Here is a 20,398-nt window from a genome sequence, read left to right on the forward strand (position 1 = left end):
AAAGAATTTTGTCCTTAGCATTGCGTAAATTTCGAGTCCTAAAATTTAAGTTGCATAATCTTCCATATTAGGTCAATATTTTTTCAGTGCGGTGAAATGTAAAGATTCATTTGTATGTTCATTTAGCTAAAGTAAAAGGCAAATTACACTAGTTTACACTTGAAATGTACACTTGATGAGAGTCGACTTTTTTATATATTTTATATATTTTGATCTGCTGAATTCGAAAAAAATGTTTAAAAATTTTTTATTTTTAGTTTTTCGCTCTTTTTTCACTAAACAAATTATATCTCGAGTTAGAAATGTCCGATTATATCGTTTTTTTGTACTTAAATTAACGGTATTAAGATGACGAATAATCGTTTGTAATTGGATCTGTGATAAGTTAAGTGGTTCAAAAAATATCGATGCGAAAAGGCCAAATTTTCAAAAAATCGTATTTTACAATGGACCTTTTCCGCCATATTTTTATATTTTTATACCCTAAACCACATATTGGTCAGGGTATAATAACTTTAATCGGCCAAAAAATGTTCCTACCAGAAATATTGATTTTAGACTCTATAAAATATATACCGATCGACTCAGAATCACCTCCTGAGTCGATCTAGCGCTTGGTGTCCGTCCGTCCGTCTGTCCATGTATTTGTTGTTCACAGGATTCCGGTCGCAATTATTAACCGATTTTGATGAAATTTGGTACAGGGAGTTTTTTGGGAACAAGGACGAACGCTATTGAATTTGGAAGAAATCGGATCAAATTTAGATATAGCTCCCATATCTATGTATCGCCCGATTTCGACAAATGGGGTCACGTTGCGTTTGTTTTCAAACGGATCGTCACAAAATTTGGCAAAAGGTAATATTTTTTATCGTCCTTCAAGTCTGCAGAATTTCATCTCCGATTTAGATATAGTTCCCATATATATGTATCGCCCGATTTTCCCAAATTTCGTCATAAAAACCTTATTTATTAAGCGATCTTACTAAAACTCGGATTACTCTAATCTTTTATGGTACTGACAATATGTTTCAAAAATAATCGAAATCGGTTCAGATTTAGATATAGCTCCCATATATATGTATCGCCCGATTTTCCCAAATTTGGCCGTAAAACCCTTATTTATCAACCGATAGTGCTCAAAGTTGGCTAAATATAATCTTCTATACCTCTAACTGTATGTGCGCAATTTCATCGAAATCGGTTCAAATTTAGATATATCTCCCATATATATTTATCACCCGATTTTGAAAAATTTGCCACTAATAACCTTATTTTTGACCATAGGGGCCTCATTTATTAGCTGATCGTACTCACATTTTACACAAAGTGACCTTCTGTGGTATCAATCATACCTGCAAAATATTATATAAATTGGTTCAGATTTAGGTATAGGTCCCATATATATGCATCGCTCGGTTTTCTCATATTTGGCCATAATACTCTTATTTATTAACCTCAAATTTCAAATTTTGATGTACTAGCTGATCGTATTTAGACTTACATGTAGTTCTTACATAAATCTATTGCCCTATTTGTAGAAATTTGGATTTATTACCCACAACTAATTGACCGATTTCCTCTTTTTTAATAATGTACTCAATATTAGTGGCATACTAACTCTTTTGGTGCAAAATAAACTATAGCTCCTAATATTAGACATTTCTGCTCAGATTGTGACAAGACACCCATTAACATGTACCCCCCTTTATATTCCCCAAAACCTATACCAACGATACCCCACAAATGATTATGTTTACTAATTCAGTAGGGGTGGTTTAGGGTATGATATAGTCGGTCCCGCCCGACTTTCTACTTTACTCACTTGTTTTTTTTTTCGATTTCAGCAGATCAAAATACATAAGAAAAGTTGCCTCTCATCAAGTGTGCATGCAATTTTTTTGTAATGTGATTTCTCATATCAGTGAAATTTTAACTAAAACATAATAATTTTCATGAGCTAGATTAAAATTAAATTGGCCTCAGTGCCCCATTGTTTTAAGTGTATAAAAATATTGTTTATTAAATCTTATAGGTTTATAACTGTTATTTTGATTGATCTCAATTTAATTAATTTAGTTCAAGTAATTCAATTTCAGTAAGAAATACTAAATTAAATTAGAGATTTAAATAATTACTTTAAATTTTCTTGTTTTATTCGATCTTTCTAATTTGAAATAATTAACGCCCATTTTCATGAAGCTCCGTTAGTGCTCCATTAATTAACGAATTTTTAAATCGTATTATGGGCATAGCTGCCATCTAGCGTATATACTCCATATGCCAGTTAGGATCTTAACTGTCAAAAAATTTTTTCAGTAAAAGTTAACCGGAGGGAAGATATTTGGAATTTACTTTCTGTTAACTGGCAGTTAAAGCCTAACGGAGCTTCATGAAAATGGCCGTAAATGTAGTATGCAATTCAACTTTTCTCGTTTTTTTTCTGGGATATTTTATCCACCTTTTTGTTTTAAATAATAAATTAACGTTTTCTCGTAGTTTGAGGTCTATACATAATAATTGTCTTTAATTTTCCTAATATTTCGCGATTATTGTATTGAATCCCTTCTTTAACGAAGGGCATGCAATAGATTTTTAGTAACGATGATTTATAATTTAATTTTATTTAACTTAATTTGTTTTAAATATAATTTTTTTTTATTAAATTTAACCTATTTCTATAAAATTTAATTCAATTTATTCTAAATTATATTAAGAATATATATTTTTGTTTCTAAACGCTTTATGCTTCTATATTGGTTAAGGATACTAAAATATAGCATACATTGTATTGTTCTAAGTATAGATTGAACACACACACACACACACTTCAACATAATTATTACCAACGATGTCCTTTCATTCACAAAATTTTGCAAATAATGAGTGGTATTGCATGGTTTGAAGTGTTCATTGATAAATAGAGAGATGCTGTTTCAATGAGATAAACATTTTTGGCGCCAACATTTATTGAAGTTAACACAACGCAAACTCTGCATAAAGAGTGAAAAGAGAATCCGATGAATTCACGAAGCTGTTGATATTAACGATGAAAAATTGTCAATGCTAGGTTCGGCATCTATGCAAGCAGATAAAAGACAGCTACTTCAGATGATTTGAAACAGTCTGCAACAGGATATCGGTGGAAATACATCAAACTAGAAATCTTTAAAGTGTTAGACATTTTTTTTATTAAAAAAGTGAAATATAACCGTGAGACAGTAAGAGTGTGTGTCATGTTTGAGTGCTTTCAATTGAATTTGTGATTCAATTCTGAAGCGCAAATAAGTGAAGTATTCACAGAAAAGTGAATAACAATACCAAACAAAGAAAGTAAGAATAAAAAGATATTTAATCTGTGTATAAAAAAAATTATTAAATTGGAATATAAAAAAATCGTGAAAATCAGATATGTTAAAAATAATACAAAAAATTTAGTGTGGTTAAAATATATTTAATCTGTAAATAAATAAAAAAAACACATAAGAAAATAATAATTTTTGGTTAAACAATGCAAACCTTTTATTAAAAAACTTGGAAGTACAGATACATATTTTTGTGAAATTTTATACTTACCAATATAAAAGTAATAAAATAAAAAAAAAAATCTGGTGTGAATTAAAATAATATTTAATTACCGGAGTGTCAATGAAAATGTAATAAATCTAGTGAACCTATGCTATACCTGTAGTTCTCCGACAAAAAAATCTTTTTAATGAATATCCACAAAAAGTGATTTTCCAAAGTGAAGAAATGACAAATTATCATTATTATTTTCACTTAAAACGATAAAATTCCAAAGATCTCAACATGAATAAAGTGTTTTTATTATATGCAATCATTTGCATTAATGGTCAATTAATTTCGTATGCATTAGTGAAAAATTCATCTTTGCCATTGTCCTCCACACCACTATCGTCTTCTTTGAGAGATCAAGTATTAACTGTCAAGCCTCAAGCTGAAAAATTAACAACGTCACCTTTATCATCGTCCTTTTCACATTCAATTATGCATGGTGAACCTCAGGCCGCACCAATAGCTGCTGTGCCAGCAATTTTCCAAAGTAAATCTGTCAAAGTTGCCAACACTGTTATGCGATTTAACCGCACTCAGAATAACGGCCACAATCGCAACTGGAATAGTAGAACAAATGAAAAGGATAATAAGGATATTATAATTGGATTTCTTGCTGACTTCTCACAAATGCGGGTAAGTTAAAAGATTTTTCTCATCATACTTTATAATTAAGTTCAAAGATAATATGAAAAAAATCTTTAAAACAATACTAAAAAAATGTTTTGTATGATGTATTGCTCATACAAAGTGGTTTCCAAAAATGTTTTGGAGAGTTCGCGAAACATTTTTTTTTGCATTGAAAAAAATATTGTACTTGTCCAGCTCCAAAGATTTTGTTTTTACACTAATAATTTTGGTATGGATTCCGAGGCAAAGAAGCGGAGAATAGGTGTAATACCTTTAAAACACAATTCAATTTAAATTCGAGTTGGGCGTACTTAACACTAGGAGAGAATTTCGATTTATTTGTTTTTCTGCTTTTATTTCATTTGCGTTTAAATTCCTTTAAAAACGTATTAAGACAACTTAAATTTCCAAATTCAAATTTCAAATTTAATTCTCTTTATTATAATCGATAAGCCAACATTGGCCAAAATGATTACACAGACTCGACTTCAACTAGAAATCATGCTATGTTTCAAATAAAAACAGTCTTTAAATAAAGAGTTGAACGACATCTCCTATTTTTGAGCGCTTATTTACTTTGTAGTGAAGATACAAAAAGTCAACAAATTTAAAGACGATTTCATTAATTTTAAAGAATTTATAGACATTTGAACAAGAAACAAGTATATACGGCCGTAAGTTCGGCCAGGCCGAATCTTATGTACCCTCCACCATGGATTCCGTAGAAACTTCTACGAAAGACTGTCATCCACAATTGAATTACTTGGGTTGTGGTATCTTAAAACTTCTTAACACGGTTTTCTAAATTGAGAGTTAGTCCTTACGTGGTATATATTAGACAAAAAAGTTATGTATAGGTAAGTCTACAAATAAATACGAATCGATATGGACTTTTGCACGGCACGTAGAGAGCCAGAATTGAAATATGGTGGTAGCCCCCATGGCTATATACAATTATGAACTTGATATGGACCAATTTTTGTGTGATTGGGGATCGATTTATCTGAGGGCTATATATAACTATAGACCGATATAAACCTAGTTAGGTATGGCTGTTGACGGCCATATACTAGCACAATGTACCAATTTTTAACTGACTCGGATGAAATTTGCAACTCCAAGAGGCTCCAAAACCAAATCTCGGGATCGGTTTATATGGGGGCTATATATAATTATGGACCGATTTCGGCCAATATGACCAACACGTTCCTTTGATATCTTTAAGGCCTCTGCTATCTCGATCAACTTCATTTTACGGTCATTCAAAATCATTTTGTGGATTTTTTTTGATGTTTTCGTCGGTAACCACCTCTTTCGGGCGTCCACTGCGTTCACCGTCCTCCGTGCTCATTTCACCACGCTTGAATTTTGCATACCAATCAATTATTGTTGATTTCCCTGGGCCAGAGTCCGGAAACTCATTATCAAGCCAAGTTTTTGCTTCCACCGGTTTTCCCCTTCAGAAAACAGTATTTTATCAAAACACAAAATTCCTTTTTTTCATTTTTTCCACAATAACAAAAGTTGCTTCACAAAAGATGCTCTATCTCACAAACTAATTGACTTACAGTCGCAAAATTTTGACACGAATCATTTGAAGGTTGATACTATATAAAAATAATATGCATTTAATACTACACAGAAAAAAATTTCACGAAAATTTTTCCAATTAAAATCTTAATTGAGTTTTAAAAAATATTCAATTAAAAATTTAATTGATTCAACAAATTTTTTAATTGAAATAAAAATCAATCACACAAATTAATAGTATCAATTAAATATTTAATTGGATCAATTAATTTTTTAATTGACTGTCAATTAATTTTTTAATTGATACTATCAATTCTGTGATTGAAGACATTTCAATTAAAAAATTAATTGGATCAATTAATTTCGTGATTGAATCAGAAAAAAAATTTTTTGTGTGTAGCGACGTCATCTATGTGTCAGACCGCGTACTTATCAGCCAACCTGTTATTTATGTACCCTTATACTACATAATGAAAAAATTTAACTGAATTGAATTCATGTATGGAATGATTTTATTGAACTTTTTTCATGCATTGAGACAAATCTTACTTATTTGTGGTAAACCTTTTTACTTTAAACTTAGAACTGCTTACCTTCGTTTTTAAATACAATTTTATTTATTTATATAGGCAATTTTTTCTTCAATAAAATACACGTTTTATTAATATATTTAATATATTTATTAAGAATCAACAGCATCGACTGGCCTTGAAATATTAGTTTATTATTCCACTATTTCCAATTTCCATGTAATGTCATCAACTGTAAAACGCATTTTTTTCTTCTTGTACCTTTCACTTTTAATAAGTTGCTGCGTAACGATTTTGTCCTCCTTTTACAATTCCAATACCTACAAATATAAAAAATCATAAACCAATTTTTTCCCAAAAGGTTAGCGTCACTGAATTTTACCAGTTAATTGAAGATTCCAAAATGAAGACGAATGAAGTGGTTGTTATTCTGTTTTCTTTCTTTATACACCATCACGAATATAATTTTTTTCACTAATTTAAAATAACGAATATTTTATATATTTTATTTGAAATTTATTATATTATTTTTTAACAATCCCTCCGCATACCATAACAACGCGTTTCCAACTAAAAACAAGTAAGGAAAGTCTAAAGTCGGGCGGTGCCGACTATATTATACCCTGCACCACTTTGTAGATCTAAATTTTCGATACCATATCACATCCGTCAAATGTGTTGGGGGCTATATAAAGGTTTGTCCCAAATATATACATTTAAATATCACTCGATCTGGACAGAATTTGATAGACTTATACAAAATCTATAGACTCAAAATTTAAGTCGGCTAATGCACTAAGGTGGAACACAATGTTAGTAACAAAAATATGGGAAACATTTAAATCTGAAGAAATTTTAAGGAAACTTCGCAAAAGTTTATTTATGATTTATCGCTCGATATATATGTATTAGAAGTTTAGGAAAATTAGAGTCATTTTTACAATTTTTCGACTAAGCAGTGGCGATTTTACAAGGAAAATGTTAGTATTTTGACCATTTTTGTCGAAATCAGAAAAACATATATATGGGAGCTATATCTAAATCTGAACCGATTTTAATCAAATTTGGCACACATGACTATATTACTAATTGTACACCTAGTGCAAAATTGCAACCAAATTGGGCCAAAACTCTGGCTTCTGGGGCCATATAAGTCCATATCGGGCGAAAAATATATATGGAAGCTATATCTAAATCTGAACCGATTTCAATCAAATTTGGCACACATGACTATACTACCAATTGTACTCCTTGTGCAAAATTGCAACCAAATTGGGCCAAAACTCTGGCTTCTGGGTCCATATAAGTGCATATTGGGCGAAAGATATATATGGGAGCTATATCTAAATCTGAATCGATTTCAACCAAATTTGGCACGCATAGCTACAATGCTAAATCTACTCCCTGTGCATAATTTCAACCAAATTGGGCAAAAATTCTGGCTTTTAGGACCACGTTAGTCCATATCGGGCGAAAGATATATATGGGAGCTATATCTAAATCTGAACCGATTTCAATCATATTTGGCACACATGACTATATTACCAATTGTACTCCTAGGGCAAAATTTCAACCAAATTCGGCCAAAAATCTGGCTTCTGGGGCCATATAAGTCCATATCGGGCGAAAGATATATATGGGAGATATATCTAAATCTGAACCGATTTCTTCCAAAATCAATAGGGCTCTATTCTGACCCAAATTAGGAACATGTGCCAAATTTGAAGGCGATTGGACTTAAATTGCGACCTAGACTTTGATCACAAAAATGTGTTCACAGACGGACGGACGGACGGACAGACGGACATGCTTATATCGACTCAGGGACCCACCCTGAGCATTATTGCCAAAGACACCATGTGTCTATCTCGTCTCCTTCTGGGTGTTACAAACATATGCACTAACTTATAATACCCTGTTCCACAGTGTGGCGCAGGGTATAAACAACCCACGCCCAAACATATCGATTACATCGATGACAGGTTTTTTTGGTATCTTTGTATTTATATATAATATTATTTGTTTTATAGATAATCATACAATAAAGTTGTCTAGGAATGGAAATTAATTCGTGTGGATCGCAATTGTGAAAAATTGTTTTTCTAATGAGATCAAATTTAGGGCAATAACATAAAAGATGTTCCAATAACAATGAATACGATATATCACACTCCCATATCGGGGTCTCTTCGACCTTTATCAAGTGTCCATGTGTCAATCTGGTGGACATGAACTAAAATATACTTAAATTGGCTATACGAGGGCAGTTCGGAAACTTCTTAGCCTAGCACAAAAAGCGCGGTATAAACAGAAACAAGTTAAGTGTTTTGGAAACTTCCATCTCCGTTATGAACACATGTTAAATTTTGTTTGTATCTGGCAACTCCTTCATATAGAAACAGCTGTTCAAAAAAGACGCATCCGCAATTTTTTTACAATGGAAAAATTAGAAATGCTTGCTGTCATTAAATATATACATAAAAAAGGTTTATCGGGACAAGAAATTCACAACGAAAGTGCTCCTTCATATGCAACGGTAAAAAATTGGGTTGGTGAATTTAAACGTGGTCGTACAATCGTTAAGATGAACCACGTAGTGGACGTTCAAAAACAGCAACAACAACAGAAATTGTAGCCAAAGTGCATGATATGGTATTAAATGATCGACGAATAAAAGTGCGTGAAATTGCTAATATCATGGGCATCTCAAATGATCGAGTCCATTTAATTTTGCATGAAGAACTACAGATGAAAAAGCTTTTTGCAAGATGGGTGCCGCATTGGTTAACAGTCGATCAAAAACGCATAAGAATGAACATTTCTCAAGCTTGTTTGGATCGATTTTAGCGAAATAAAATGGATTTTAAGCATCGTTTCATAACTATGGATGAGACATGGATCCACCACTATACTCCAGAGACAAAAGAACAATCCAAGCAATGGACTGAAGCTGGAGGAAGTACCCCAAAGAAGGCAAAAACAATTCAATTGGCTGGTAAGGTTATGGCAACGGTTTTTTGGGACTTCAAAGGTATTTTATTGATTGACTATCTGCAAAAGGGTAAAACAATAAATTCAGAGTACTATTGCAAACTTTTGGATCAATTAAATGTACAAATTCGAGAAAAACGTCCTGGCTTACAAAACAAAAAAATAATTTTTCATCAAGACCACGCACCAGCGCACAAGAGTGTTTTAACAATGGCTAAAATCAACGAATTAAAGTACGAGTTGCTTTACCACCCACCTTATTCTCCTGATTTAGCTCCCAGTGACTTTTACTTGTTCGCAAATCTAAAAAAAATCCTTGCTGACAAGCGTTTTACCTCAAATGAAGATGCAATTACAGTTGTAAACCACTATTTTGAAGACCCTGAGGAAAAATATTTTAATCAAGGGATAGAATTGCTAGAAAACCATTGAAGTTTCAGGAGATTATATTGAAAAATAAAAATATTTTTGAAAAACTAACTATTCTCTTTGATTTAAGAAGTTTCCGAACCGCCCTCGTAGTACCCTAGAGGGTTTATTATTTTTTTTTTTGAGTGTATGATATCCACTTTCAAAATTGTACAAATGCGCTAATTTTGCAATTTAAATTTTTTTTTCAGTTTGGAAGTAAACTTTAGTTTCATTATAAAATATTTTCACCCACTGTACTCCTTCAGGTGGTTGTTGTTAAAAATAAAATCCATAAATAGTTATGCCTGTTGATTGAGTTGGTTAAGTTCACATGCTTTCGCATAATAATTGCGAATAACATTATGTCAATCCTATCAATATTTGCACAATTGCTAAACTCTAGGTTCCCAGAAATTCATTCACTTACAGAGATGCTGCTTTAGTGACAGAAATATTTTAGGCGGCAAACTTGAATACGAGTTTTTTTTTTCGAAAAGACAAAAAGGCAACGAGTGCTTGGACGAAGTTGAAACATATCAACGATGACAATTTGCCGAATGTCTGTCTATTCGGTATTTGTGTAAGCCAATAAAAGGCTGCTACTTGAGATGATTCAAAACAGTCTGCAACAGGATATTGGCCGAAGTAAATGTCGTGGAAAGCCAAAGATACAAAGGATATTAGAAAAGAAAACCAAAAAAACAGACAGGAACACTGTGTCATTAATTTTATTTGTTTGGGAGGTTTGAGTGGATTTACTTGAATTGAATTTTTATTGGTTTTATCCAATGTCAATAACAGTAACATTTCCCTGAAAGTGAAGAACAACCGAAAAAAACTTTTTTAATTGAATTAATCTACAAAAGTGTAAATAAGCATAGTGCAGTTTGTTGTATATGTTGTTTTATAATAAAGAAGTGCATTTTTTGAAGAATGTACAAGGATATAGCAGCGTAATTAAATGAATTAATATTTTTATTAAAAAAATTAAAAAAAAAAAAAATTTAAAAAATTTGTAGAATTTATGAAAAAATAAATACTCACTTGCATTCTCCTCTATGTGAAGTTAATAATAAATAATAATAAATATAATAATAAATAATAAAAACCAAAATGATCACACCTATTGTCCTCAACAACATGAATCGTGTACTTTTAGTGTGTGTAATCTTTTGCAGTAGTGGTCAATTAAATACTTGGGCATTATTTAAAAACTCAACCTTGTCATTACCCTGTGCCAAGTGTTCATTAACTTTCTTAGAGCCAGCTATGTCTGAGAAGTTTCCCGATGATTCTTTATCTTTATCAAATACATCTGGTGAACCTTTAGCCAACCCTGTGACTGCTGTAGCATCTGAAGCAATTTTTCAAAGCAAACCCGTCAAAACTGCCAAAGCAATTATGAACCGCAATGGTAATCTGAACATAGGTCATCATAACCATAATCGCCGCGGGAATATTAAAACCATAGAAAAGGATAAAAGAAATATTATTATTGGATTTCTGGCAGACTTTTCGCAAATGCGTGTAAGTTGAATGATTAAATTCCGTTTCATTGTATTTATGGTCATTTTCCCAGACAAAAACATGGGTTCATGGCTATAAAGATATTTTATGATAATAACTTTAACAGGGTAATGTAAATTAGAGCTCTGGAGAACTGGGAGGACAAGAACAATCTGAGAAGGGTTCAACATAACTCTTGGGTTGAATAACACAGATGAAAAAAATGTTCCTGTAAATCGGACTGATAAATCATTTATAATAAATAACATAACTCAATGACCATATATTGTCGAGGAAATTTTATGAGTCTGATCAAGGTGGGCTTTAAGTAGCTTTGAAGCCTTTAAGTTCCCGGAACCTGAGTGGTACACAAAACAAAAACAACCAGATTTTTCTCAATTATAATTTTAGTTGGCCTTAGCAACTAAATCAATTAAACATTTCAAAAATAGTAAACAGATGTAACGTAATTTAATGAAACGAAACAGAAACCTTCACTAAAAATTACATCTTCGGAGATCACGATTTCATGAACCCCGTTCCCTTTTCGTTTTCGAAAAGGGAAATTAAATAAAGGGTGATACGGTCAAAATTTGGTCAATATAAATTTGACGTATTTCTTTCAATTTTGCATTTAAAAAATCTGAACACCCCTCATTTTGAAGGTGTGTGTGTGTAGAATGTTGCTCCTATTTTGATTTTGGAATTCTAAATTTTTGCTCGCGCATCGCGAAAATCCGAGCTACTCGCACGCAAAGCTGGCTAAATCGCTAAAAGTTGCCAAATCAACCGTTACAAATGTAATTAAAGTGTTTGGGGAACGTTTGTCGACAGCCAGGAAGTCTGGATCGGGGGGAAATCGAAAACCGGAAGCCGCTGAGACGATAAAGAGAGTTGTCGGTAGTTTCAAGCGAAACCCTAACCTCTCTCTCCGAGATGCCGCAAATAAGCTGGGTGTATCGTCTACAACCGAGCATCGAGCCAAAAAACGAGCCGGACTATCGACATACAAGAAGTTAGTGACTCCAAATCGCGATGATAAACAAAATACGACGGCCAAAGCGCGATCCCGGAGGCTGTACACGACGATGCTGACGAAGTTTGACTGTGTGGTAATGGACGACGAAACCTACGTCAAAGCCGACTACAAGCAGCTTCCGGGACAGGAGTTTTATACGGCAAAAAGAAGGGGAAAGGTAGCAGATATTTTCAAGCACATAAAAGTGTTTGAATAAACGCCTGCTGCCTTTCCTGAAGAAACACGGTTGTTCCGTACTGTTTTGGCCGGATTTGGCATCTTGCCATTACGGTAAAAAGGCCATGGAGTGGTACGCCGCCAACAACGTGCAGGTGGTTCCCAAGGACAAGAACCCTCCCAACACGCCAGAGCTCCGCCCAATTAAGAAATATTGGGCTATTGTCAAGCGGAACCTAAAGAAGACCAAAAAACTGCTAAGGACGAGCAGCAGTTCAAGGCAAACTGGCTTTTTGCGGCGAAGAAGGTGGCTGTACAAAATCTGATGGCAGGTGTCAAGCGTGAGGCCCGGCAATTCGGATTTGGAAAAGCGAAAGCCTAACTGAATATTTTTCCTGAATTTTATACTAATTGAACTTGAAAAAGAAATTTAATTTGATTTTTTAAATAAACGATTTCACCGATTTACACGCGTTTTCCCTTGACCAAATTTTGACCGTATCACCCTTTAGTTCGTTATTTCTTTAAATTTGTAAATTTTATTACAAATGCGTCCATCATGAACTTCGGATGTCACTAAAGACATTCTTGCAATTTTTAACTCCAATGTTTTCCTTCAAACTACAAAGTTTTCTTTAACAGGTGAAAAAAATTAATTATGTATAATAAATTTTCTTGAATTTGTCGAAAAATATTTATATATATATTTGTACGAATTTATTTCGGCTATCATGTAAAACCTTTCTTCGGAAGGTTCAATTGTGGCTTACTTTTGGGGTTTGGTGAACTGCCTGAATTTATTCTGATAATTGGTTGATAGTTTTGCTGCAAGTAGAGGATGCTGATGAGGAATGTAATTCCGAATCGTGCGTCCATCCAACCATCTTGCAGTCTATAGGGCTTTGGCCAAATAAATTTGAAAAACATTATTTTCCTCTTTTGGTTTAGTCAATGCATGGTTTTAAGCTGAAATAAAAAAAACAACAATGATTAAAAGAAAAAAACCAATAATAACAAAACAAAACGAATGAAAAACAAGTAAGGAAAGTCTAAAGTCGGGCGGGGCCGACTATATTATACCCTGCACCACTTTGTAGATCTAAATTTTCGATACCATATCACATCTGTCATATGTGTTGGGTGCTATATATGAAGGTTTGTCCCAAATACATAAATTTAAATATAACTCGATTGGGACAGAATTTGATAGACTTTTACAAAATCTATAGACTCAAAATTTAAGTTGGCTAATGCACTAGGGTGGAACACAATTTTTGTAAAAAACCTATAGGAAACATTTAAATCTGAAGCAATTTTAAGGGAACTTCGCAAAAGTTTATTTATGATTTATCACTCGATATATATGTATTAGAAGTTTAAGAAAATTGGAGTCATTTTTACAACTTTTCGACTAAGCAGTGGCGATTTAATAAGGAAAATGTTGGTATTTTGACCATTTTTGTCGAAATCAGAAAAACATATATATGGGAGCTATATCTAAATATGAACCAATTTCATAGCTACAATGCTATTTCTACTCCCTGTGCAAAATTTCAACTAAATCGGAGCAAAAAATTGGCCTCTGTGGTCATATGAGTGTAAATCGGGCGAAAGCTATATATGGGAGCTATATCTAAATCTGAACCGATTTCAAGCTAACTTGGCACGCATAGCTACAATGCTGGTTCTACTCCCTGTGCAAAATTTCAATTAAATCGGAGCAAAAATTGGCCTCTGTGGTCATATGAGTGTAAATCGGGCGAAAGCTATATATGGGAGCTATATCTAAATCTGAACCGATTTCAAGCTAACTTGGCACGCATAGCTACAATGCTGGTTCTACTCCCTGTGCAAAATTTCAATTAAATCGGAGTAAAAGATTGGCCACTGTGGTCATATGAGTGTAAATCGGGCGAACGATATATATGGGAGATATATCTAATCTGAACCGATTTCAACCAAATTTGGCACGCATAGCTACAATGCTAGTTCTACTCCCTGTGCAAAATTTCAATTAAATCGGAGTAAAAGATTGGCCACTGTGGTCATATGAGTGTAAATCGGGCGAACGATATATATGGGAGCTATATCTAAATCTGAACCGATTTCTACCAAAATCAATAGGGTTCTATTCTGAGCATTGGCGTAGCTAGGGGGGTGCTGGGGGGGGCTATGCCCCCCCCCCCCCCCAGAATAGTTCTTGCCCCCCAGAATAATCAAAGCTACAGTTGATTTATATTTTAATTCAAGCTTTGCGATGTGTTTAATCCAATTAAGATTGTGGCAGAGAGAGTATGTTAAGCATATTTTTTAGTATTGATATTTACATTACAACTAAAAACACGTAATAAAAACACTAAAAGGAAACTTGAGACGCACATTTTCAAAAATAGTCAATTTATAACTACGTTGATTAAAATCATAAATCGTCACATGCCCAATTTACCATCTAAAATCGTCAAAATCACGAAAAATCCACAGAGTTGGCACCGCTGCTCTCGACAGTTGCTTCGTTGTATTCTGTTCTCAGAGAATTTTTAAAAACTAATCGAAGATAGACGTTTTATAATATTCAATTTATTTTTTGCCTTTTATTTAATTTTTTATTCTTAGTATTTTTTATACACGATGAATATATTAAGTTTATGTTTTGCTTTATGATTTCTAGTCCTGTTTTAAAACACACATTTTAAATAAAATTTAAAAATCATATGTTTGTTGTCTTGAATTAAAAATAAATTACAAACAATATTTTTCAAACACATACTTAAAGCAATGCTTTTATTTTTTGTTATATTAAATAATGGTAAGTTGCTATTTGATTATTTATAGCGGTGTCGTGGAACCGGCTCCCACACACAATAAAATATTTTTTGTCTTCAACCATGAAATTAATTGATCTAATTAATTATACCCTTCACCACTACTGTGGTACAGGGTATAAAAAGTTTGTGCATTTGTATATAACGCCAAGAAATAGTGGTCATAGACCCATCTTTTAGTATACCGATCGGGTAAGAATTAAAATCTGAGTCGATTTAGCGATGTCCGTCTGTCTGTCTGTCTGTGCGTCCGTCTGTCTGTATATGTAATTTTGTGCACAAAGTACAGCTCGCAGTTTAAGTCCGATCGTCCTCAAATTTGGCATAGGGCCGTTTCTTGAGACAGAGACAATTGCTATTGGTTTTGGAAAAAATCGGTTCAGATTTAGATATAGCTGCCATATATAATTATCTACGATGTGGTCATAGTTAGCGTGTTTATCAACCAATTTTCTTGAAATACCGTACATCCAAATATTTAATGAATCTCGCAAATCTTGCAAAATATCAGCCAAATCGGTTCAGATTTAGATATAGCTCCCATATATATCTTTCGTCCGATTTAGACTCATATGACCACAGAGCCCAAAATTTACTACCGATCTTCATGAAATTTTGCACAGAGGGTAGAATTGGCATTCTACCAATGCTTGGTACACTTGATTGAAATCGGTTCAAATTTAGATATAGCTCCCATATATATCTTTCGTCCGATTTGAACTTATATGGCCACAAAAGCCAGAGATTTGCCGTGATTTGCTTCAAATTTTGCACAAGGGGTACGTTTAATTGTATCGTTAAGTGTGTCAAATTTTGTTAAAATCGGTTCAGATTTAGATATAGCTCCCATATATATCTTTCGTCCGATTGGACTTATATGGCCTCAAAATCCAGGGTTTTGCCGTGATTTGCTTCAAATTTCGCACAAGGAGTACGTTTAGTAGTATAGGTAATTGTGGCAAATTTGGTTGAAATCGATTCAGATTTAGATATGGCTCCCATATATATCTCCCGTCCGATTTGCACTCATATGACCAGGGGGGCCAAAGTTATACTCCCATTTACGTGAAATTTCGCATAGATAGCAGAATTATTATTCTAACTATACATGTCAAATTTATTCAAAATCGGTTCAGATTGTATATAGCTGCCATATATACGTACACCAGAGTTGGGGAAATATGGTCGACTGTTTCATATTTTAGACCCATTTTCAATGGGATTTTCCTCAAATTGACTGGATAGTTTCCACAGAGAATACAAATATGGCCAAAATTCTCAATGTTTACACAAAATTCTGTGATGATTTCCCCATATCCTACACACTGCAATGCCAAAATTTCCACAGAACGGATGAGATTTAAATAAGGCTCCAAGTCGCCCTACACATATCTTCGCGAGATCTACACGCAGAGAAGGAATATGATCACCTTACACATGTTTCAAGAGCAAAATGTTATTTTTGTATGGTGACCATGTAACATGTTTGTCACTAAAATGTTATTTTTTCGTCAAATATAACCTGCTTGCCGAAATCAGATACATGATTTCCGAGGAAATAACATGGTTGCGAAAACCATGTTACATGGTCACCACCCAAAAATAACATTTTGCTCTTAAAACATGTTTGAGGTGATCATATTCCTTCTCTGGGTGTAACCAATATCCTTGTAAAATCGCCACTGCTGAGTAGCAAAAATTGTAAATATTACTCTAATTGTCCTATATCTCGAATACATATGTATCGCCTGATAAATTAAAAATCTCTTTTGTACAATTGCATTAAAATTTCTCTCGCTTCATATTTCCCATATTTTTTACTAACATTGTGTATCATCCCAGGGCGTTAGCCGATTTAAATTTTAATTCTAGAGTTTTTGTAGAAGTACAAAAAATTGTTTCCATTAAAAGTATTTGTATCTGGAAATGCAAACCTTTATATAGCTCCCAGCAAATTTTAAGTAGTTGAGATGGTAACACAAATGTTTGTCTACATAGTGGTGAAGGGTATAATATAGTCGGCTCCGCCCGACTTTAGATTTTACTTACTTGTTTTTAATTAAAATGTATTCAATCAAAAAAAAAAAAAATGATAGTATCAATCATCAAAGCCAATTAAAAAATTAATTGATACAACTAATTTTTGTGATTGAGTTTTTTTTTTGTTTTTGATTGATTTTGCTGCATATTGCCTTTAACACCGCAATAAAATTGAGGATGTATAGTTTTATCAATAGGGGTAATTTATCGCTTCGGAAATTTCGACAAAATTTTGAAGGATGTCTGGGGGGGGGGGCATAGCCCCCCCCAGAGAAAATTTCTAGCTCCGCCAATGATTCTGAGCCAAAACACATACTTGTGCCAAATATGAAGTTGATTGGACTAAAACTGCGACCTAGAAAAAATGTGTTCACGGACAGACGGACATGGCTATATCAACTCAGGAGCCCACCCTGAGCATTTTTGCCAAAGACACCAACGATATATATGGGAGCTATATCTAAATCTGAACCGATTTCAATAAAATTTGGCACACTTGACTACACTAATAATTGTACTCCTAGTGCAAAATTTCAACCAAATTGGGGTAAAACTCTGGCTACTGGGACGGTATTAGTCCATATCGGGCGAAAGATATATATGGGAGCTATATAAAAATCTGAACCGATTTCAATAAAATTTAACAAATTTGACTATAGTACTAATTGTTCTTCTTGTGCAAAATTTTAAGCAAATTAGGGTAAAACTCTGGCTTCTGGGGCCATATAAGTCCATATCGGGCGAAATATATATATGGTAGCTATATCTAAATCTGAACCGATTTCTTCAAAAATCAATAGGGTTCTATTCTGAGCCAAAACACACACTTGTGCCAAATTTGAAGTCGATTGAACTAAAACTGCGACCTAGACTTTGATTACAAAAATGTGTTCACGGACAGACGGACATGGCTATATCGACTCAGGAGCCCACCCTGAGCATTTTTGCCAAAGACACCATGTGTCTATCTCGTCTCCTTCTGGGTGTTTCAAACATATGCACTAACTTATAATACCCTGTTACACAGTGTGGCGCAGGGTATAAATATTTACTTAATTTTGTGATATCGGTGTGATGCCAGTGTTTGTAATACTGTTTAGTTAAAATTTTCTAAAAATTTTTAAAATTTTCTAAAATTAACAATAAGTTTTCTTCCTGGTGGGTTCACTGTTTTTTCGGTGTATATAAATTTATTATACCCTCCATCATAGGATGGGGGTATATTAACTTTGTCATTCCGTTTGTAACACATCAAAATATTGCTCCATAAAGTATATATTCAGGGTCGTGGTGAAATTCTGAGTCGATCTGAGCATGTCCGTCCGTCCGTCCGTCTGTTGAAATCACGCTAACTTCCGAACGAAACAAGCTATCGACTTGAAACTTGGCACAAGTAGTTGTTATTGATGTAGGTCGGATGGTATTGCAAATGGGCCATATCGGTCCACTTTTACGTATAGCCCCCATATAAACGGACCCCCAAATTTGGCTTGCGAGGCCTCTAAGAGAAGCAAATTTCATCCGATCCGGCTGAAATTCGGTACATGGTGTTAGTATATGGTCTCTAACAACCATGCAACCAAATTGGTCCACATCGGTCCATAATTATATATAGCCCCCATATAAACCGATCCCCCGATTTGGGGGCTATGCAAAGCCTCTAAGAGAAACAAATTTCATCCGATCCATCTGAAATTTGGTACATGATGTTAGTATATGGTCTCTAATGGCCATGTAAAAATTGGTCCATATCGGTCCATAATTATATATAGCCCCCATATAATCCGATCACCAGATTTGACCTCCGGAGCTTCTTGGAAGACCAAAATTCATCTGATTCAGTTGAAATTTGGTACGTGATGTTAATATATGGCCTCAAACACCCATGCAAAATTGGTCGATATCGGTCCATAACTATATATAGGCCCCATATAAACCGATCCCCAGATTTGACCTCCGGAGCACCTTGGAAGAGCAAAATTCTTCCCAATCGGTTGAAATTTGGTACGTGATGTTAGTATATGGTATCCAACAACCATGCAGGAATTGGTTCCTATCAGTTCATAATTATATATAGCTCCCATATAAACCGATCGCCAGATTTGACCTCCGGTGCCGTTTGGAGAAGCAAAATTCATCCGATCTGGTACGTGGTGGTAGTATATGATATTTCACAACCATACCAAAAGTGGTCCATATCAGTCCATAATCATTTATAGCCCCCATATAAACCAATCCTGAGATTTGGTTTTGGAGCCTCTTGGAGAAGCAAATTTCATCCGAGTGAGTTGAAATTTGTGGATGACAGTCTTTCGTAGAAGTTTCTACGCAATCCATGGTGGAGGGTACATAAGATTCGGCCTGGCCGAACTTACGGCCGTATATACTTGTTTTTCTTATCATTTTTAGTATTTAAAGAGCGGATAAAAAAATTGTTTGTATGGAATTATGTTTTGGAGCTATGAAAACTTTTTACTTTGAAATAAGTTTTATAATTTTGATTTTTAAATTCACAGCAAAAAAAGCGTCGCCAAAAAAGTAGTGAAAATGTTCTTTTTGGATCCGGAAGTGGAGCCAAATTGACGCAGAAGCGATGAATTTAACATGGGCTTGTCATAGGACGGATGTCCACCATTTCAACAGCCGCTGCACTGAATTGGCATCACTTCTTAAGGTGTGAGGTGAATTCAGTGTTTTGGATGTGAATTAAGAATTTTTGTGATATTTTGGCAAATAAATAAATTTATAAGTAGTTGTTATTGATGTAGGTCGGATGGTATTGCAAATGGGCCATATCGGTCCACTTTTACGTATAGCCCCCATATGAACGGACGCCCAAATTTGGCTAGCGATTGCTCTAAGAGAACTAAATTTCATCCGATCCGGCTGAAATTTGGTACATGGTGTTAGTATATGGTATCTAACACCCTAGATCCCCAGATTTGACCTCCGGAGCCTCTTAGAGGAGCAAAAGTCATCCGATCCGATTGAAATTTGGTACGTGGTGTTAGTATATTGTCTCTAACAACCATGCCAAAATTGGTCCATATCGGTCCATAATTATATATAGCCCCCATATAAGCCGATACCTAGATTTGACCTCCGGAGCCTCTTAGAGGAGCAAAATTCATCCAATCCGGTTGAAATTTGGTACGTGGTGTTAGTATATG

The 20,398-nt window shown here is 34.1% G+C and overlaps 1 protein-coding gene across 1 annotated transcript in view; it reads left to right on the forward strand.

The window, feature by feature from the left end:
* The first annotated feature begins 3,810 nt into the window (after positions 1-3,810).
* Gyc32E (Guanylyl cyclase at 32E) overlaps positions 3,811-20,398 on the forward strand; it is a 179,686-nt gene continuing 163,098 nt past the window's right edge. The window contains exon 1 of the mRNA XM_075294824.1: positions 3,811-4,209. Within this exon, the coding sequence (XP_075150939.1) occupies positions 3,811-4,209 (399 nt within the window). The remainder of the gene's footprint in view (positions 4,210-20,398) is intronic.

This window comes from Haematobia irritans, chromosome 2 (assembly GCF_050003625.1).
Source record: "Haematobia irritans isolate KBUSLIRL chromosome 2, ASM5000362v1, whole genome shotgun sequence".
Lineage (NCBI taxonomy): Eukaryota > Metazoa > Arthropoda > Insecta > Diptera > Muscidae > Haematobia > Haematobia irritans.